This window comes from Haemaphysalis longicornis, unplaced genomic scaffold, assembly GCF_048455015.1.
Source record: "Haemaphysalis longicornis isolate Haplotype H1 unplaced genomic scaffold, Haemaphysalis longicornis Haplotype H1 scaffold_7, whole genome shotgun sequence".
In the NCBI taxonomy this organism is placed as follows: Eukaryota; Metazoa; Arthropoda; class Arachnida; order Ixodida; family Ixodidae; genus Haemaphysalis; species Haemaphysalis longicornis.
Genome location: NW_027526422.1, coordinates 75,272,933 through 75,295,270, shown reverse-complemented (window position 1 = coordinate 75,295,270; position 22,338 = coordinate 75,272,933). Strand labels below are relative to the sequence as shown.

The window sequence follows — 22,338 nt, the reverse complement described above, 5'->3', positions numbered from 1 at the left end:
GAAAAATCTTTAATGTGGCCCACAAAAGTGCTCTGTGAATTCGGCCCAGGCTTATCACACAGTGTTATTTTTGCGTGCTAACTTCGAACTTCGAAGTGTTAATGGATGGGGTCTCACCTTCAATAATTGATTTCCTAGAAAGCCCTCGTTCGGAGTCACCCCTTAGGAAGGAGAGGGAGGAAACAAAAAAAAATATTGTCACCCACAAAAACATTGTAAAAAATAAGAATGGCTATTTTTGTCTAGCACCGGGCATAAAAAACTATAAATTCACTGAATAGCAGTAACTTTACGCGGCATGCAACACTCTAAGGCAGTTCCATGGTTCAGCTTCCCTCCAATGCACTCGAGTTAACAATCCAAATAGCTAAATAAGCGAATTAGACGAATGACAGCAACATGCGTATCATTTGATTGTAAAATGCGATTTGCGCTGCGGCACGTATTTTCGCTGTCAGCTATGCAATTGGCACTTGGCCTTGGCACTTCGCTGTTCCAAAGTTTCTGCTGTCGTTGGACACTGGCACTTTCACCACCGTGGATCTGAGTGCAATTGGAACTTTCGCCATTAATACTTTAGCCTTGGCACTTTCGCTACCGGGAAACTTTGCGCAAGAATGATAAGCTTGCAATGTGTGATTTCCATGCAGCGCAATCCTAACATTTGAGCCCTGGAGTATTCTCGACATCGCCATTCGCTGAAATTTCATCGTTGGCTGCATACATTGGTCGATTCAGTGCATCGTGTTGAAGCTGAACCATGTGATTATTTTAGTGTTAGAAAAAGAGGTGTAACTACATTTTTGCTAAGCGTATACGGGTGCAGAAAACACAGTGTGCCGCACCACACCGAGATCTTTAAGGAGTGTATATGAATGGTTCGCCAACACTTACTTTGTGGCCCAGAAAAGCTTGGTTGTAACCACATACGAAGTTCGCCTGAAGGATAAAGAACAGCAAGAAAGGCTTAGTGACGAACGGTGAGGGAAATAGAATCAAACTTATTAAGCAGAAAGTGGTCTCGAATACGTAGCAAAGAATAAAGCGCGTGCGAATTCCTCCTACCCGCACGAGGGTGGAGGCAACTGCGAAACATGGGGCCCATTAACGAACTCCTATTCCCTGGCATAAACGACTTTTAGTCTGGTCGACACCTTCACTCGTACGCACAAGCCCGTATCTTCTGACCCGAGTGGCTCTCACTCTTAGTCGAGCAGGGCCCAAAAAAACTTGTACACAAGGTCCACGGCTCATAAGGCTTTCTAAGCGTTCCCAATAACCTCATTCCAGGCGGCCGTTGACCCCGCACGTACACAAGCCGCTTGACTGTCTTGACACTACGCTCCGCGAGTTTGTTTTCGGCTACAGAATTCCCCGCCAGGTATGCAGCCCACCCCGCCCCACTCCAGTCTTGTGTGAGCGCTGCGTATACCTTATTCCTGCACCGCTATTACGGCTCAGCCTATCGCGTGACGCTATTCTTACGCGCACTATTCTTACGGTCCCGACAACTGCGGCCCCTATCCGTCTTACTTGGTCACCCCTCGCCCTCAGGCAGGAACGCCTGTCACGCCGTCGACGCCGCACTCATTAAATACACGGGCGCGGAGCAATGCCACAGAGGCGGCTGTTTCAAATAGCAACACCGCTGATTTCCAGACCTCCCGTTTCTCTCTCTCCATCTCTGTCTCTGTGAAGTGAAGGGCAAGTCGAAGATAATCGGCTAAGACCCAAGGACAGTCCGGAATTGGCGGAGACAAAGCCCAGGCCTGCCTGGAAGTGAGGAGCGGGACGCGAACAGAGCTGCTGGATCTTCTTACGCCACGCGTCCCGAATTCATGGGCTCCTGTCTGGGCGGAAACTCTCACTTTGTATTGTCTTTTGTTGTTCTCTCTTATTCCATGGAAAAAAATTGATAGGCTCGTTGCCGTCATCTCCTGATAGCAAGAGTTTCGTCTTCTTGAAGGCCAACCAACGACGACAAGAAGAAGGTGACGACAGGATGAAATTGGGCAGGTCGTCGCCTTCTTGCACTCGGTTATTAACTGCTTTCTTTTCCCTTCAAGAAGAACCAAATAGCCTGAATAGCGGTGTTTCTGCACGTTCTAGCCACCCTAATCCGTGAACACGATTGGGATCCCGACATGTCACAATTACGCCGCACCCAGAACGTAACCTGTACGCATGCAGTCTGCGGCCACTTATCTGAGAGGTTGTATTTGTCGCTCACCAAGACAACTGTCCACCTTGTGCTTACAGTTAAGGGGTCGCGACAGCAGTTTGCACGCCATCACAGCGTGTCCCTTGCGACCAAAGCTTTACAGGTGGGTCCGATCACTGGTGAGCTCGAGCGTTCAACTCTGATGCCATTCTTGACGTTCCAGCTACACTTGCGGCAAGGACCTCAGGACTCGCGCTCGACATGTTCTTTTTACCGCGTTTACATAATTCAGCCCCACCGCCTGTCTGTACCTGTCCGTTACCTAGTTGGTGGAACATCATGTGAAATGGTTGCGCTAGGGACTTTTTTGTAGAAACGCACACAAAAAGAAATGTACACTTTGTCGTGAACACCGCAACGTCTTCATGGCAAAGTGTACGTTTCTTTTATTTGTTTGTGTGAAGAATCCCTATCGCCCGCTGCCGCGGTGGAACTCGAAAACAAAGGGGGCGTTACTACGTGTTGCTTGTTTTATGGTACAAATTTTTAAAGTAGTATTCATCGAAGGTCCCACTGCAGTTTGTAACTATGAAGCCCTGCTCTGCAATACATTATTACTGCGTTACTTTATTTTTAACACTAAACGAACGAAATTTACACTGAACGAGGCCGTTTTCTTCTTCCTCCGAGCTGCAAAAGAAAAAGAAACCGAACTCTAACGAAAGGGGTTCCGCAAAAAGTCGCACCTCGACCCGATTCGGTCCCATTAAGCAAAACCGGTTTCTGGTAGTACGGAACGTCTTCTGTTGGGGTTCGTTTTTTTTTTGCACCACGGAGGCCCCCTTTGCGCAAACCGGTTTTATTACGAAATCCCCTCCATTTGAATCCTTCCTTGCCGCCCCTCTTCGCCAAAACCGGCTTTTAGGAGTACGAAATCCCTTCCTTTGGGGCCCGTTTTGTAGCACGGAGGAACCCTTCTAGCGAATTCTACCACTCTTCAGCAAGACCGGTTTTTGGGAGTACGGACCCCTTCCGTTGGGATCCTTTTTTGTAGCACGGACGAACACTTCTACCGAATTCGACCACTCTTCAGCAAAACCGGTTTTTGGGAGTACGGGACCCCTTATGTTGGGATTCTTTTTTGCAGCATGGAAGAACACTTCTACCGAATTCGACCACTCTTCAGCAAAACGGGTTTTTGGGAGTACGGAACCCCTTCCGTTGGGATCCTTTTTTGTAGCACCAGAGTCCTTCAAAGCATTGAAGGACTCTGGTAGCACGGAGGAACACTTCTACCGAATTCGACCACTCTTTAGCAAAACCGGTTTTTGGGAGTACGGAACCCCTTCCGTTGGGATCCTTTTTTGTAGCACGGAGGAACACTTCTACCGAATTCGACCACTCTTTAGCGAAACCGGTTTTTGGGACTACGGAAGCCCTTCCGTTGGGATGCTTTTTGGCAGCACGGAGGAACCCTTCTAGCGAATTCGACCACTCTTCAGCAAAACCGGTTTTCGGTATTACGGAACCCCTTCCGTTGGGATCCTTTTTTGCTGCACGGAGGAACACTTCTACCAAATTCGACCACTCTTCAGCAAAACCGGTTTTTTGGGAGTACGGAACCTCCACCGTAGGGGCCCCTTTTTGCAGCGCGGAGAGAGCAGAAAACAGGCTTGTAAAGAAACGCCGCGTGAGGGGGCAGGCGGTCGCCGTGTCAGCCGCGATACAATGGTCCCGACAGAGAGAAGGGTCGCGTGCGTGCGCGCTGCAGCCTCTTGGATCCCGTCCAGGGCACCCACCTCCAGCGCTTCTTCTTCAGCACCTTGCCAAGGAGCATCTCCGCCCTGTAAACACAAACGGGAGGCCTCGTTGATCGCGCTGCAGCCGCCGCCAAGTCATGCGTCACGCCCCTCCCTTGCCTTCTATCTCAATCAACGCAAACAACGCTGGTCATTGAGAACAACGTCGGAGGGCATAGCGGAAGCAACACCGTCGTAGTCGAGAGGTTCCTGTATTACGTTACCATCAGAGACATTTCTGTGTTGACCTTGTAGTGACCGGCGCGGAAACTAAGCAGTAAAAAGTCCTCGATAAGAGGTTAAAAGTCCTCGTTAAGCGCTCATGTTGTCCTCTTCTTGTGTATTGTCTGTCTGCGCTTTAAATATGAATCAGATCTAACTAGCTCAACTTACCGTTCTACTCGTTAAGAGTTTCGGATAACCTACCCACCAAAAACAACTTTTCAGCGTAGGGAAAGGGCAGTCGGGAATTGTTATTTAAGGATAGTTCAGACGAACGCGCGTCGTCGTAGCTGAGTTGGAAAAAGATGACGTCTTAATCGCGCACGCGGACAACTGCGCTTACTGCAAAAAATGTGCCGAAATAACCGCTGCAAGAGTCTTGTAGTCGTTTTAGCTTCCCTGTTTGCTACTCGCTGGGTAAAATCAACGTATAGCTAAATGAAGTTATCTTTCTTCTTTTTGTGTTGTGCTTCTGGTTAGTTGTGACAAACAAAAGCGCATTTTTGCCAGAAATCTATTGACATACCATTTAATTTATTCCCTCCATAAACCGAAGACCGTAGACATGCTCTCGTTGCGGGGGTGTCGGCTCAGCCAGTAAATGGCGTGTATATGGTAACGTGTAGCGCTGGAGCTTGTTGTTTTGCTAGTACCGTGTTATTAGAGGGAAAAGTTGCCCCAGAAGAATATATCAGACGCTACAAGCATGTTAAATAAAAAGAGAGAGAATATTTTCGATCAAACCGGACCAATTTCTTTTTGTTTGGTTCAAGGTGACTTGATAATAAAGATAATAATAATAACAATAATAATAATAATAATAATAATAATAACAGCAACAGCAAGAAAGACCACGTACTTCCCTCCGGCGTAGACGTCAGCAGTGTCAAAGACGTTGATTCCATTCTCGTAGGCAGCCGTCATGATTTCGTCAGCCGCCTGCGAAGACGACCGTAGCACGACCCATGCCACAAAGTGAGAAAGGAAGCTGTGTATTGGTTTTGGCGCGCTTGTGTGCCCATTCCCAATCCTTACTTTCGGCACCACCCCCACCACCACCCCCACCACAGGCGCATTCGCATGAAAATCCAGCTGTGAAATTCTGGGTTTAATGAGACACGTTTGAGATTTTGAGCCCTCAACAAAATTGTTCGTACGTGATAGTCTGTGCGCTGGGCTAACTATTTTTTAGGCTGCACTCGCGATTTCTTCACAGAAAGTGTGTCTGTGAAAGCCGCCTATATCACGGAATTGAGACATCGCATCGCTTATATACGGGACGTTATCCAGGACGTGACTAATATTCGCCCAACACTTCCTCGTCGCACGCACGTACGGACATTCACACACCTCCAACGGCACTCAAATGCACAACAAACTGACACGCAACTACTGTACTGAATTGAAGTTTTTTAAGTTCAAAGCGGTCTGGCATGGGGCATTCGAGTGGGACATTCAAGATATCCTGCTGCCAGTGACATTGGAGATACCAAAAATTCAGCCATTCCTTGTGCACTCAACGAACTGAACCCTAGAAACTTCTTGTATTTTTCCCTGTCCCTCCACCTCCTTTCGATTCAGGCTTATGGGCCCTCGTCTCCCAATAAGAGGTTCTCCAACTTGCGCGAGATAAAATCGAGCGTTTTCGTCTTCTTCATTCCAGCTGGCTCTCCAAATTTATGTAACAACAACTCGGCCCATAGGTTATTGGTCGATTCTGCCGTGTAAATATGAGCCAGCCTCTGCCAGGTTTTTTCATCAGTTTACGCTTTTGGTTGTTTCAGCAAGGCGTTCTATTCTTATCCGGTTTCTGGTACCTGATGAGGCCAGCTGTATGACCTATGATGAGCTGTGCTTTTGTCTCCTGGACCTCTTAATAACAACGACAATTGCGTAGAAAACATTGAAATTTTACATTTTTCGCTGCTGATTGTGAGAGCCCAGTGGCTATTATTTGGTTCTATTCTCCATTCGGACATGTGTGCTTATTTTTCAAAACCTGCGTTAAAAGAGTCCGTGTACACACGCACGCATAAAAATTCGAAGATTGATTGAGCTCTAGTCAAGGCACTTTATGCTTAACATGACAATCAGCCGTGATGCTGCGACAAAACTGCTGCACATTTGCTTGGGATGGGAAAAAAACGTCAACAAAGTATTAAATTGGAAAATAACATCAAACTTCGCGGGTAATTTTTTAGCCGAATCTTCACAGAGTGGTTTGTAGACAGTCGTGTTGGGAACCTTACCTCTTCTGAAATTAGGGAGCCAAAAGTAACCCAGGCTCCTGAAAAGGAAAGACACAAAGTTGATTCTCGTGAACGGAAGAATACGCCTCTAGCAATGCGGTTTGTTCAGTATAAATTAAGGTATAGAAGCCCAAATAAATCTTTTGAACTCAATATGTAATGTTAACTATGTTTTATAAATGGACATGGTGTTTCAACATTGATCCTATTTTCATACTTTTCATCAACTTTAACTACAAAATATGAATGCAGTTTTAGTTGGGCATATAAATATTCATAGCAGCCGTAAAGATGGGAATGAATTTATTATCACGTTTCGAAACACTGAACGTTAAATAATGTACACAGGAAAATGGGGCATACTTTTATGTGAAACAAATGTGCAAGTAATTCTTGCACGCGCCAAGGGAATCGAGGTTGTGTCATTATGGCGTTCATCAACAAAAACATTGACGGTTTTTTATTGAATGTCATTTTTTGTTCTGCCGAATCATTACTTCAGCAAATGCCATCATTTGATACCGACATTACAGTGATCTATATCTACTGGCATCGGTCAAAAACTGCTAATATATTTCCAAAATAACTAAATACCTTACTTTGTTATTCATCTTGGAATGCGAACATATGCTGTACCTGACTGAAGGAATTGCACTACGAGAGTGTTCACTGCCTCGTACCCTAACTTACGGATATCTGAATATTTGGCCCCGTGTGGTGGTGTCCAGCCTATACGATTCGAAAAAAAAACGCATCGGTTTCGAAGGATGGTGTCCGGTACATCTCCGGGACCAGCGCTATCACCGCTTCTGTTCAATTTTTACATTGACGAGTTAACTGCAGTTGCTTTACGTTGTAGAAGGTTCCATACTTTTATGGTACTCTTCTCGTATCTTCCAATCCAAATTTTGTGAACGCAATTAAGTCTCCTAAAATATAGACTATAAAGGAATTTGATGATGTTTCGAATAACTCAATCATAATTAGCCAAGAAAAAGCAAAACCCGTCTTTTTTTAACCCGCACAAAAAAATCCTCGTAATGTTTTAAATTTTCGTCGTACCTCCATTTGCTTCAATTATAGCTGCAGTACAATTCTGTTTTCAAACGGTGCAGAATATCTCGCCATTATGTTTAACTCCAACATTACTTTTGATTACCACCTGGGCTCGCCTGAACGAAGCCTTGACGGCATATCTTGTGTCCTCTATAATTATCGTTTAACGCTTTCAATCACCGGGATAACGATAACCATTTCTACCATTGCCATTTCACTTATCGGGCAAAAGGTAATTCTATTTTAAAATATTTACCTTGAAATGTTGCACATACCACACACTACTCTCACAGTTCTAACATCTTCACAACATTGCAGCCGCTGTCTTGTCATTTTTAGCTTTTTCAGACTTTCTTTCGCAAACATTCTGAGACCAGTGAATTTTTAGTCCTATCTCTATTCCGTCTCACGAAGATCGCGTTCACATTCAGCATTTTTATTCCTAGGTGGTATAGCCACCGTCAACGTAATGTATGGAATTATTGTGTGCCCAAATGTTTAACTCATATTGCCGTAGGATGCATTCACACTGTTGTCTGAACACTCTATAGATTCGTACATAAATTATTTTATGACATTTGAAACTTGCAGAACACTTTTCCTGGCGTGTTTTTTTTTTCGCTTCGCGTATGATTGTCTTATAATTTTGCTTCCTCTTTATTGTTCGAAGCGTAGGCCGTGATTGCCAGGTGCAGCCCAACAAGCCTGTTCCGGCTGGGCTCACGTAAATATGCATAAGTACATGGTTTTGGAAACAGCGCGGTAATACAAGAACACAAAGAAAAGAACCAGACAAAAAGTCGAGCACTGATCTTAGTATTCTTGTGTTCCTAAATTACCGCGCTGTTTCTAAGCCATGTCGCAATACCAACTCGCCCAACTCTCCATCTTGATGTATAAGTACTTTCGATGTGGATAAAGCCATCATCATCTTCCTCATATCCATCCTAATAACATTCATAATCAGCGGTGTCAAAAGCTGAACATTTGACTCCTTATACTCATTCAAAAGGGATCTTACCTAGCCCGACGTTTGATATGCGTAGTCCCGATTTCCCAAGATTTCTGTGGTAAAAAAGAGAAGGGGATGCAAGTTTAACAAGAGAAAACTAAGGATAAATACAATACTCTAGAAATAAATACTAGGACAAGGAATTCCCATTTGTTGTTCACCTCATAACACACTTCCTTCACCGATGGAAAAAAAAGACAACGGACTAAACACATAAGATGGAGATGACTTAAAATAAAATCATTGCGGTACCAATAGCGATAGCCGAGTTTCATTCGTGTCAATGAGCAATGTCGCGCAGAAAGCAATCCGAAATTTGTTCGCTTAAGTCCGTACTTTTGTGCTCTAGTTTAATTCGTAGATAGCAGTACATTGAGGCCGCACTGGTGGAACGGTAGGGCAGCGGCCGTGGCACGTGGGCTACAGGAGTAGGATGACCACCCTTCCCCGCTTTCTTTAACCCTGTCACCCTCCCCCAGTTTTAAAAAATAAATGTTTATACTTACTCTCTCTCTCTCTCTCTCTCTCTCTCTCTCTCTCTCTCTCTCTCTCTCTCTCTCTCTCTCTCTCTCTCTCTCTCTCTATCAAGAGCACTTAGGAGATTGGCTACTCGGCTGCAAAACAGCTTGGGGCAGTACACAGTGTTTCGAGAGTTAAAAAAGAAGCCCATTGAACGCAGCTCTGCGAGTTGGTTGCGAAGTAATATTGTTACTGCGCACATTGACCTGAATATTAGAGACATTACTTTAGCAGAAGCTTAAAAGACTAAAGGACTAAAAGAAACTTTTCTCAGAACACAAGGTCGTTTTTTGGGCGTAAATAAGTAACAGGTTTCTGACGGATATTTTTACTAGTTAAAGCTTACATGCATTGCGCAAACAACAAAAAATTAAGCATTTTTCTTTCTACTCTCCAAAACAACTTTTCAAGGTAAGAAACGCAGCATCACCTAAGCACACTGCGGCACGCATTCCGTAAGCGCCGAAGCTGTACCAAGAAGTCCCGAGCGGGTTTACGGCAACATGCGGTTTCGATAACCTCATTCTATCCGCACGGTATAATGTTATTCTGAAGCGTGCTGTTACCTCCATTTCAGTCTTGTTCTGCTTCGTATTCGCTCGTCGTATTTGACAACTGTCATCATCATTTCGCAAACAGCTGCTTTACAACGGCAAGCAACGGGGATCTGGGGACTTCAAGAAACACTACAGTAAAATTTCGAAAGAACGCCCACCCGAAATATAGATATCAAGTAAAAACACAGGGTGGGCGCTCTTTCGGTTCAGGTGCGAAAAACTAGAAAAAAGTGGCCGTACCGCCAACCAAAACTGCGGAGATGTTAGGAAAAAATACCAGATGGGCGGACTTCCGGCTCAAGTGCGGAAAGGACAAATAAGTGACTGCATCAACACATGAATTGATGATTCGCGTTTATTTTGTTCACTCATCGGCGCTAAAGCCACCGATTTTAGGGGGTGGGTAATCTTTGGGGTCATTTAGAAAATTGAATATTTTACCCCCTAAAGGGGGTGGGCGTTCAGTCGGTACTTTACGTTAGTGCTATTTAATGCACTTTTGTCCAATTGGCTGAATTCGTCTTCCCACCAACTAATTCCTTTAGCGAGAGTAAAAATCTGAGAAGCGGCGCTTTGTAGATTTTGCTCCCATCGAGCTACAGCCATCTGAGCTGGCAATGTTGCTTGCCTGTTCCTGCTGACACTAACAGCTCCAAACGTTCAGCACGACTAGCGTCACTAAATAAGATAAAAACGTCACTAAAAGCCTTTATTTAGTGACGCTAGGCACAACGGTTTGGGGATCTGCCGATGGACGCTGGCAGAAACGGTTGCTAAGCAACGAAGCGCCCATGGTTCAACCCAGCTGCACCCTCCTCCTCACCTGTACCGTATGGCGGGCGGTGCGAAGAGCGACACCTGCCTGGTGGGCGGCTGGCTGGCCAGCACGGAGCTGCCGCTGGACAGCGTGCCCTCGTCCAGGCACTCCAGGCTCGCCATGGGCGCGCGGCAGCTGCGCATTTAGCCGCGCGCAGGAGAAAGAATGGCGAAGGACTTGTCTGACGCACAACAAGAGGCAGTAAAAGTGAGCGGTCGTGGTATGAAATAGCAAGCGTAGCATCGTCGGATTTTCTGCTTGTCAGTTTACGCGTAATGCGCAATCAAAGGCAGTTTGAAAGACATTCGTGCGACTTGTAATCCGGCTGAAGCACAACGGATGCTTTTTCTGCGCAACTTTATGTTAAGTAGAATGATTTTTCTGGGCCCTTTTGTAAACACCTTTGGTTAGTTGCTATTAACTGTAATTTTGTTTGGGCCTGGAATTCCGTGCGTGCGGGCATGTGTCAGTGTTACCAATCGCTCTTCGCGATGGAAAAGGGCCCGATACATGGGGAAGAACATACAGGGCTGCTAATACGACGCAAAATACAGCGTAGGATGAGTCCCCAATGAGTTAATTTTTTTCCGCCGGACGAAATGATTCTGCGCCAATTTTCCGACTACTTTTTTTTTTTGCTTGTCATCAAGTCTAACCGTTTCATCTCATCACATTTCTAGACCCCACGACTCTCCACGCTGCTCTGTAAAGCATGGTTTGCCGTAGGCACATACGTAATGCGGGAAAGCATCCGCATAAACTTAATGTTTTATGCGGATTGTTTGTTTTATGCATTTTATGCGAATTGTTTTATAAACAGGCGATGTGCTCATAAACGCAAGAAACTCTAACGCTTTGTAAAGAACGTAAATACAATAAAAACAACAACACAATACGCGAGCTTATATCCAGGGCAGCGAAGGTAAAAATAAGGTCAAGCAAGCAAGTGGCGTTAAAGAAGTCCTGACATGGCGCGAGTTTTCAAACCCGGGGAATTGTAGAGAACCGCGTTCACATTTATACAAGAATCGCTTAAGACTGACACAGCAGGTGATGTTAGATTTAAATTATACGGCAGAATAAGCAACGAGGGTTAACCACTACGACGATTACGAATGCTGAGTCCCAGCAATCAGTGAGGTCAGTAAGGCGATTCATTTCAAAAAGAAGCACCAAAACAAACCGAACACAGCTCAGAAAACAGGAGGTCTCCTCTCTTCCAGTCCTTTTATCTTCCCCCGTTAGTTCCGCTTGAGTTCGCGCGAATTTTCTAACCACGAGACGGAAGCGGTATTAGCGTAGCTAATGAGCGAAATGCAGCGAACGCGTGTTCTTGTGAAAAAAGTTCTGGCTCGCCTTACTTGTTCTGGATGAGCGCATTGGTGAGGTTGTGCTCGCTCTTGACACTCATGCAGTCCGAGTCCAGCGCCACGTACTGCCTGCCGAGCTTGGACGTGCCCAGTCCACCGTGGTGCACGTCACCCACCAGGCTCGGAGACTCTGCGTCGGCGACGAGGAAAGGGGCCACCAGAGGCCACCAGGGAGTTGACCCTCGACATTACCCCGCTTTGCCCTTGGGTCACAAGTAATTTAGTAGGTGCAAACAATGATTGCTCTTGCAGACTGCGCAGAATAAATAAAATCAAGGTACGCCTGAAAAAGGTTTCAAGGCGCAAAAAACGCGGGCACAATAGGACAAACAAGCAAGACTGACAAAAAGCTTTTTCCATATTGTTTGTGTCCGCGTTTTTGGCGTCTTTGAAAAAATTGGCCTTTAGTGACTCACTCTGCACCATTCAAAGACACGAAAGACGTGTTTTTACAAAAAAAAAAAAAGAAACTGAAGAAATACTGAAAAAATTTCAAACTTCGGAATGCAGAGGCGTAATATGAGCAGGCGTGACGCATTATTGGCGAACATTAGAAACACCGTTATCAGTACGTTATAACTGCACGTCCACATTAAAGTAATGCGCTAAAGATGAAACTTAGGCCCCTCTACAACTGCAAAGTCACGTTTTCTAGCGGTGGTTGAGGTAGGCTGTCGTTAATAGCACCAACAAGATTCTCCGACGTCATAGAGAAGTGACCGGAAAGTGGCTAGGTAGTCGCCACTGATATTTCCGTTATTTATTGGAAGTTCACGATAAAAGTGGTTACATTGCTACCCGGACAAAGCTGTCTTTTCATTGAACGAGACCTATTTTGTCTGCATGCCCCCTTTATATTCTTTTCACTTATCTCGAACCAACCCGCCCGCACCTGATTGATTGATTCTGAGGTTTAACACGCCGACGCAACTCAGGCGATGAGCCGCGCCGTAGTGGAGGGCTCCGGTCTAATTTTCACCACCTGGGGATCTTTAACGTGTGCCGATCGAAATCTCGTACGCACGGGCATTTTCGCTTACCGCCTCCATCAGAGAAGCGGCCGTCGCGGCCGGAAATCGAACCCGCGTCCTCGTTCTTTGCAGTACAACGCCATAGCCACTAAGCCACCGCGGCGGGTGAACTCGCCCGCACCAAGAGAGAGAGAGAGAGAAACAAACGAATAGGCCGAGAGATTATCCAGTCTTGGAGCCCGGATTGCTACTCGAAACTGGGGAAGGGGTGTGCAGGGGATGAAAGAGAGGGCAGGCAAAAAAGAGGAGAAAGGAGCAGCTTTTGCTAGACCAACGTCAAGGTAAGCAAGATGATGTCGCGTTAGCGAAAAAAGTAGTGTAAAGTTGTATGAAACTCAGGAAAGATTTGGTAGGACGCCATTATACACGGTCCATGTGTGCTGATCGTTTTTCTTTTTTTTTTTCTTTTTTTTTGTGGCGTGAGCTACACTGGCCGAGGTTGAGCAGTTTGGCGTGGCTCCCGTAGAGCCGTGCTGCGCATCCGGGAGGAGCAGTGACGTCTCACGACGCACAGCCGGCGCGCCGGAGCCGCCGCCGCCGCCGCCGCGACTGGACTGGACTGGACTGGACTGGACTGGATTGGATTGGATTGGAAATCGTTTTAGCAGCAGTAAGCATGATAATGAGCTAATCCTAGACAACCAGGAAACCTAACAATAAACAGCTGAATCTTAGCTCACGCTACGTATATCCTGGCGTAGCCGAGCTAAGCCACTGCTAATTTTTTTTTTGCAAGCCTCACGCGAAATGCTGTATTTATCGGTTACGTCTGTGCGGGATTCTGAAAATTTGAAAGGAAAACAAAAGTGCCTCACACTAAGAGGGCTGATATGTTGATTCAACTTACTTGCATTACTAAAACATGTTGGATTTTAGATTTAAAACGTGACACCACTTAGCTTAAAATAACGCACAGTCGGGAATAGCCAGCCGTCCGTCCGAAATCTATGCTAGCAACTTTGTTGCAAATAACCATGATTACAACCGACAAAGCCGTTAGATAGACCATGGCAGCGTTGTCGTTGCTACCGCACACGAGACGAGAGATGGACAAAGGGAGAAAGGGGGATATCCTTGACTTCAAGAATCTTAAGGTGAATTCATCAACCCGACTAAAATTTTTTATCATTTATAACAATTGCTTTTTGCTTCCGACAGTTGAAGGATACAAATTCAATATCAAAAGCACGTGACGAAATTTAAAGGCGATCATAAAAAAGGCTTTTGGTCAAAACGGCGAATACGTGTCAAATTTCCGAGCTTGAGAATAGCACCCTCGGTTCTCTAACAACTTCCCGAAGGTGAATAACGCTCGATTGCAAACTTTAAGAGTTAATTTGTTCGTAAGGATTCCAAAGAACCGTTTTAATCTCCGTATTGATGCCCAGTAACGTGGACACAATAAGTTTGCACTATACCGCACGAAACCTTGTGTAAATCGGATTTTGGGCATCTTGCGCTGCGTGGCCTCTTCTATAACGTGGGTCATACGGTAACGCTGAAGTACTGCCTGGACACAGAATAGTGGGGTCTGATTATCACATCGATGAGTTTTGAAGTACGCCGGAACATAAACGCGTGGTGCGACTTCATAATTTGTGTTTAAATTCATTCCAAGGAATGTACGCGTAAAGGACTCAAAGGAAAAGTTTAACAAAACCGGGGCTTTTAAAAACGCGTTGAAATCCCAGCGCTATTGCTGTACTCAGCATAGCGAACTGCACATCGCCTACGGCATTCACAAAACAAAAAAGAAAGCGAGAGCAAAAGCTACAAGAAAGCCGTCAATGAAGCCCAGCTACAATGCACTCTCCCTGGAGCGCAAAAAAAGGTACAAGAAGGCAAACCAACAACAGCACAGTCAGCGTTTGGATTCATTGTGGCGCCGATGACGCGGCTCATCAACTTTGATTCCTCTTTATCGTCACTTTAAACACCCGAAGGTACATAAAAAAGGTACCGCGAACAGTATATGAAATCAACTCCAGTATGTTGCGCCCTCTATCCAAGTTATACATACATGCGTAACAACAATAAAGGAAGATGTATTTACCCTTGTAGAAAAATCAGAAAGCATGCTTTTATATTAAAGTCGAGGTTTTGGCGAACGCTCGTCTGGTCGGGAGGATACATTGAAGGAGCTAAACGACCACAACCAAAGAATAAAACAAAAATAAAAGAGACGTTTCGGCTCCTACACCGGAGCCTTGTTCGCAAACGTCTCTTTTACTTTGTGTTTTATTCACTGGTCGGCGCCATTTAGCTCCAAGTCATTTCTTCACACCCTCTATCATCAAGCTCGTTTTTTTTTTCCTCTGTCGCCTACGCAACAACTTTTCGGCCTTTCGTCGCGTCGAGTATAAAAATCCCCGGTATTTCCACACAAAGAATGTTCAGCTTCACTGCGCGAGATTGGCCAATAGAGCGCCGGCTGAAGCCCAGGAAGCGACAAAGCCCGAGATGGCTTATGCAAGCAAGCTCTCAGGAATGATCTTTATAGGGTCGACAGCGACCACGCCCGCCTATTCTGGCGTGCACTGCCGAGTGCTTCGTTTGTTACCGCTACCACGCCTAAGCCAGAGGCTGGGACGAACAAATGACACGCAGCGCTTTCGAGGTACGCATCCAAGCCTTGCCGAAGACGAGAAGCGTGGTCAGCGCAATGTCCTAAACTTACCCGCTCCTCTACTGAATAGACCCTTTATTGGGAGGGAAGCAGCCGCCGGTTGCTGAAATAGGAAGAATTTGCCGGTAATGGGCTGCCACGCTACACTTTTCCCCAAGGCGCACATGCACGCTCATAATTTGAAAATGGCTTTGGTGCTGGCAAAGGCGTTATATGCCCGGAAATTGCGTCGCTTTTGCATTGCATAGCTTTTGAGTTTGAGCCGAAGTTTCCGTCAACTTTGGAGCCATACAAGCTCTTTACTTTGTGCATGTGTGCTTCCTCCGCGGAAACACGCGGCCTCTTATTTGTTGTTCTTCTTCTTCCTTTTTGAGACCCCGCCATCTTTGTGCATAGGCTGTGTCTAGAGTGCGGTCCGACAGTACTAGTATTAGCACTCCACTAAAACGACGTCCAATGACGTTTTGATGAAAAAATGCCACGTCTGGCACTATTTCGCCCTCCATTAAAGTAACGCAACGCAAACTAACGTAACACAACCTAACCAACAGAAGAAAAATCATTTGAAACTCCCAAAACTAAAACGAAACCATGAAAATTATAATTTAAACTTAACAGATGTAAAAAATTAAGGAGGTTTGAGCCGGATTCGAACCACTGCCCTTAGTAACAGGAAGCTAAGACGGAAACTTATACCTCAACGACTTTATTTTGTTTTCCACATGGTATTTATTGCACTACAGCTCAATGTAGAAAAGAATATTTACAACACATATTTACAACTATGTCCAAATACAAATGAGTTGATTACAAGATGAAAGACAAAACTAAACGGAGTGAACAATTATGAACACTTGGTTTAAAACAGGGGCAACAGTTAACAACTAGTAATGAAGAGGGGATACCAGTCAGGACGAGAATCAGTTTGCTCGTAGACGTCTTTAAGATTATTGATAATTTGGCAGAAGTGTGATCTAGAAGAAACCATAGGCTCAGCGTGCCTATCCAGCATTCGTATTTTCCATAAACTGTTCTGAGCGACTAGGAAAAAACACTCCTATGGAACATAACCGCCTGCGGGTGATACGAGATACTGTATACCATGTGGAGTCAATTCAGTGTCCTTCTTAAGAGTTCTTTGGAGGACACCCCAAAATAGTACGGCATCCTTACAATTTATAAAGCGGTGCTCAATAGTTTCCGATTCATTGCACAGGCGACCGTTCACAGAAGACACAAAAATGTTCCGGTTGTGCAGCCGCGTCTTAACAGGCAAAGTGTCGCTGTGCAGTTTGAAGAAGAGAGCTTTTGTTGAGGGAGAAAGCGGCATTTTACGGGCATGTAAGAGCACATCTTGTCCAGCGAAGTTAGAATAAACAGTTCTATACAGTGCTGGGTTCTATACCGTTCTATACGGTTCTAAACAGTTCTAAACGGTTCTAAACGGTTCTAAACAGTTCTGTACGGTGCTGGGAAAAGCATACACCACAACGGCACACGCTCTAGCCTGTGCCAGACCAGTCTTAAAAATTCGAATGCCATCGAACGGCGCTCTAGCCATGGCTGTAGCGCTGAGATGCATAACAACCTGCATACGCATGCATAACAACCATTCGTTGTTATGCATCTGGTTGCAACAACCTGGTCATGCAGCCGTCGCCCACAGGATCCAGGAGGTGGCGAAGGTAACATGTATTTTTATTTACAGAGGGTACAAGGATTCCGTGTTTCCCTTTGGCGAACTTACGTGTCTAGGGGAAAGGGATAGATAATACGCTATGGTAATTGGGGGAAAATAAAATACAGCAGAATCTCGATAAACGGAAATCGCTTAAACGGAATTGCCGCTTAAACGGAACCGTAGCCTGTAAGTTGGTTGGTTTTGTATTCGGATAAAGAAACAAAACTTTCGGTAATCGGAACTAAAATTTCCGTCTCACCGTGTAAACGTAACAGAAAATAAAACTTCTTGCCGAACCCATAACATCAGCATTTTTCGGTTCCGGCTAATTAGTTCTTGTTTTCTTTTTTTTTTTTTTGCCTCGTTGCCCTCGTAGGCCTCGTCTCGTTATTAGTCAGCTGTGTTAGCGCGACGAATACAACATCATAGTTCTTGTTCTAGTCGTTCGGACTCGATTCAAGTCGCCGAGGTTACAGGGCTTAGCTCCTGCCGCCTCGTCCGTGCCATCGTAGTGCTATTTGAGCTTTATTACCGCGTTGCGGTCTCTAAATTCGGTGGCTCGTAAGCGCTCGCGAAGTGGAGCCCTGAGGCGTGCAGACCATGCGCTTACGTTAGAAAAGAAAAGACATCATTTTTCACTTCGAAAGCGGCTCTTCGGTGATTTTCATGCATTCTTTAGGTCACAGTGACCAACTGTTGCGAAATAAACTTCGTGATTTTCGTGCCTAAGCCTCTTGTAGTTTGCTTGTTTTTTTTTTTTTTTTTTGTGAAGAACTATCGTTCTAGTGGTTAGTTTTATGAAATTGTATTAGGAGTGTGATGTTCGCAGACAAATTTGCAGTTTTGCGCATCTCTCTCACTAAACGGTACTCCTGTTAAATGGAAATAATTTTTTGGTCCCTTGAAGTTCCGTTTATCGAGAGTCTACTGTAATAGCTGTGATGAGGCATACCGTGCCAAGAAAAAACTGGGTCAGTACGGCATGTGCCACCATATGTGGCTGAATTCATTCCCGACCTCGCCAGCCCCGCTTCTTAGGCAGTGCGATCGGCGACTGCTGACATAAAACGTTGCGGTCGCACGAATCAGCACCCATGGTTTCCGATCGACATGGTACCGATCAGCACTTAAACCGTACTGGTAAGTTCGGATCCGGCTGTTAGCTTGACAACTTTCAAGGTACACAAATCAGTTACACTGGTACCACTGGTCGACTGCCATAATTTATGATTGATTGATTATGAAATTTACCGCGCCGACGTTACACAGGCGATGAGGCGCGCCGTAGTGGAGGGCTCCGGATTAATTTTGACCACCTGGGGATCTTTAACGTGCGCCGAAATCTCGAACACACGGGCATTCTAGCTTTTCGCCTTTATCAGAAAAACGATCGCCGGAACCGGTAATCGAACCCGCGTCCTCGGGCTCAGCACCACAACGCCTTAGCCACTGAGCCACCGTGGCGGGTATATTTTATTTCTGGGCACTTCCGTTCCTTGAAGCTTTCGCAACCGTTCCCGACTTTGGCTTTAAGTTGAGGAGATTGCCTCATGTGAAGCTTCGTCAGTCTACGGGCAAAATCTGACAGAAAATGCCCCATGAATTTGTTTACAAGCAGCTTCAACAAAGCCATTCTGTGCGTCATAGCCCCATCTTTCTTGAACGAAAATAGTATCTTCTCTTTTTGCCAGGGAACAGAACACTAACCAAGCAGCTTTGGCTTGTGGCTGACCATAAGCAACGTAACGCGTGGTTGTCGGTGACCAGTGCAGCTGGCCTGCTGAACACTGTCAAACGTAAGGCCGTGGCCTGCAGCCAACGACTCGGGCTTTTGGGTTGGCCAACGGCGTTTTGGCCAAGCCTCCCGACAAGCGAAAATCAACGCCATTCGCCTATTGTAAAAGTGCGAAGTTAACCGAACCTCGGGACAAGCTACATGTCGACTATAATTTCATAAACCTTGCCGCAACAGGAATCCTAAAACGTAGGATTAATTTTGTTTTGTTTTTCGAAATTGTTTCATTAGCGATATGCTCTTACAAAATGTTCAAAACTGCTGGTATATTCAGAAATATATAAATAAAGACAAACGTTGGAGGCACGGCCGCTCACTTTCACCAAATTACTGTGTTGGAGGAACAATGAGAAAAACAGTGCACCCACCAGTTTCTCCCCTCTAATGAAGAAGAAAGTTTGGTGCCTTTCACTCTGTTTTGTTTCTCGTATTCAACGCTTACGACGTTTAGTTCGTGATGTATACCGCCGTTAGTATGTCGTACGTTGATGTTCCGGTTAAGCTCAGCATCCTAATCAAACTCACTTGACCCACACAACATTTTTCTTGAGCGAAGTTCTCGATATCTTTCTAGGGTTCGGATGTCTCGGTTAAAACAGAAAAAAATCATTTAAATACGCTGAATTCATTTTGAAAACATTGGTTATAACTGGAAACGACTGGCATTCAAGACCAGCAGGTATTGAGGATGACGTGCTGTCCGCGGCAGATTCAGTGACCTGCGACGCAGTGATCACTGCTCACAGTCGTGCAGTCTGGTGACATTCACAGCCCTGTTACCTGCTGCTTTCCACGCCAATATCGTTCATTCGGTAACAAAAATAACGATGACTCTACTATTACTCTAATTACCGTATTTTCGTGATTCTAAGCACCCCCCGATTCTAAGCACACTACCCTACTTTCGGAAAAAAATATGGAAAAAAAGTTTGCGTGCGAATCTAAGCGTCCCACCTTTTCTAAGCAACCATCGCAAGGTAGATTTCGTACGCATGGAAAGGGGCTCAAGCTGACATTGTGGAGAAGTCTTTTATGAAGTGTTCAATTACAAACCACTTAGAGGGAACGGAAGGCGACCTGCTGTGGATACTGAGAACGGCGGATCAAGCGGTATGACACGCTCGAGTGGTAGTGAGAGTGACTGAGTATCACATGTAAGCAGTCGGTTCCCTGTCTGCATGTAGTTTTCTTTCGAATATCACCCAACTGAAACGTGCCCGTCTGGTCGAGATAAAGACGCAAAAAATGAAGAGGGGTGGGGGGTTAATTTACGTTTTTCGAATCTAAGTATCCCCCCCCCCCCCCCCTAACTTTGGGCATCCCGCTACAGTCTCCGCTACAGTCTCCCGCTACAGTCCCGCTACAGGTACCGCTACAGTCTCCGACCTTTGGACCTACTTCTGTATATAACCCCCACGCATCATTTTCAGATAATAATAAATTGATTGATTGATCGATCGCGATCGTAGGAAAAAGGAGTTGCTTAGAATGGAGTAATTACGGTGTTTCAAATTTTTACTTGTGCTCGGGTACCATCGTGCTCTTGAAATGAAGATTAGGGAATTGCAGTTAAAGTTCTGGTTAATCTCCCACTCATATGGCTGCCGGCCAGGTGAATGAGCTCGCCCATTCCCTCTTTGTACTTATTTCCTCTGCAAAAAATTTCAAAAATAAACTTCCCTTCCCGCTTTTGCAGCTGCATTGTGAGATTTCAAAATTGATCACATATATAGCTGCAAGTGCATCGTATACGACACCTTCTTGGGGGAGAGCACGAATAGATTCAGTTATGTTAATTCCAGTGTGCCGTACAGAAAAAAACAAAAAAAAAAGGGTTCGGTTCTTGTTCGGGTTTTGTTGAATTTATTTCTTTCCGGTTTGGTTCTGGCTCAACTAAATTACGTTCCGAACCGGTTCGCGAACCGGTTTGATGAGTTCTATTATCAGCGTTGTAAAAAAAAAAAATGTTTGGTAATTTAGAGTGGCTGTACAAACAAAACACAAACAAAAATTAAAAATACCCTATTTTACAAGTAACAGTGGTGCGATTTCAGAAACAACTCTAAATAGTCGGATCGGAAACCGGCGATAGGTGTGTCCGGTCGGTCCGGTCGACCTCTTTATGTTAGACTAAAACTAATGAATATCTCCTTGCGCACAAAGAATCAGATATTCTAAGGTAGTTTGCAGAAAAAAAATCCCTTAAAAAAACAAAAAAAAACAAAGCCTGCTCCGGTCAGAGACGGGCTGGACTATTCCAGCAAAATTAGAAAATTTACCTCTTTAAAACACCAGCTGTTGCAGCTATTGCCAAAGCTTTTTTTTTTTTCATTCGAGACTTCGCATACTTCCGAATGAGTTAACGTATTAGCTTTGATTTCCAGAAAGAATTCTTTGTATCCACAACTCTCGGCAAAGATGACCGCCTCTTCGAAGCATATGACGACGATTACTAGCGCCGCAAGGAAGGAAGGGCGTAGAAGGAAGGCAGGATAGTTAACCTGGCTAGATCCTAGTTTGCTATCCTGCACGTGGGAAAGGGAAAATAGGCAAAAAAGAGAAAAGAAAGAATGAAGAGAAGTTGGCGTAGACAGTATGCTGAAGCACTGACACTGATAGAAACTGAAGGCGTTCAGTCTATAGTCTGGTGTTTAAGTTCGTCGCCCGTAGAAAGCGTAAAAGTTCTATGCAAATAAACAGTGGTTCTGAAACTTAACTGTGTGTTTGGAAATACTCAGCTGCAACAGCTTCGCCATTAAAGTCTTGCGCAAGAGTGCGAGCTTCCCTGAATTTTTTTGAAAACCAAGCGATGGGTGTTTTCTAGTTGCTTTAGGCTGGGATGCACTTGTAAAAAAGAGTATTGCCTCGTTTAATGCTCCCAACCTATGCCTGTGCTATGAGACGCAAATTTTTGACCACTTGGGAGGCTTTAACGGACGTCGAAATATCGACACATAGGCGTTTTCCTTCTTAGCCATAGCGAGCGAAGGAAGGGTCGTTCCGGTGTTTCATATCGCCTGCAAAAAAGCAAAAGTGTGCCATTTCTTTCGCCCAGTCATGAAGTTTGCACGCACAATCAGCAGCAACGCGCCTTGGCAACACTGAGCGCATACCCTTCCCCATCTTGCAACCAGGTATAGAGCGTTGGTAGTCTTGTTGCTCTGAAGGCGAATAGTGCGTGCGTGAGAGGTTACGGAGTTCATCTTGCGCGGAAGAGAAAAGCCCGAATGACACTGACTTCGAGGTATCAACAACGGGTGGTCGAACCGTTTCGTCGTGAGCCGGTACCCGTTAATTATTTTGTCGCGCAAGCTACGCTACGCTACCTCGGACAGTCTTCGCGGCGTGGCCAGTTTTGCCCTTGAGCGCTAGAGGTCAAACCGCACCCTCTTCCGCGAGCTCACGGCACGGAGCAGAGGCCCGATAACGCGGAGAGATAGGCG

The 22,338-nt window shown here is 45.3% G+C and overlaps 1 protein-coding gene across 1 annotated transcript in view; it reads right to left on the bottom strand.

Annotated features, from left to right (window-relative positions):
* Hk (potassium voltage-gated channel subfamily A regulatory beta subunit hyperkinetic) overlaps window positions 1-22,338 on the bottom strand; it is a 71,951-nt gene that overhangs the window by 24,057 nt on the left and 25,556 nt on the right. The window contains exons 2-9 of the mRNA XM_077677875.1: window positions 11,754-11,892; window positions 10,399-10,527; window positions 8,509-8,552; window positions 6,432-6,469; window positions 5,042-5,121; window positions 3,961-4,005; window positions 895-939; window positions 118-161 (exon numbers count right to left, since the gene is read on the bottom strand). Coding sequence (XP_077534001.1) covers window positions 118-161; window positions 895-939; window positions 3,961-4,005; window positions 5,042-5,121; window positions 6,432-6,469; window positions 8,509-8,552; window positions 10,399-10,527; window positions 11,754-11,803 — 475 coding nt within the window. The 5' untranslated portion in view covers window positions 11,804-11,892. The remainder of the gene's footprint in view (window positions 1-117; window positions 162-894; window positions 940-3,960; window positions 4,006-5,041; window positions 5,122-6,431; window positions 6,470-8,508; window positions 8,553-10,398; window positions 10,528-11,753; window positions 11,893-22,338) is intronic.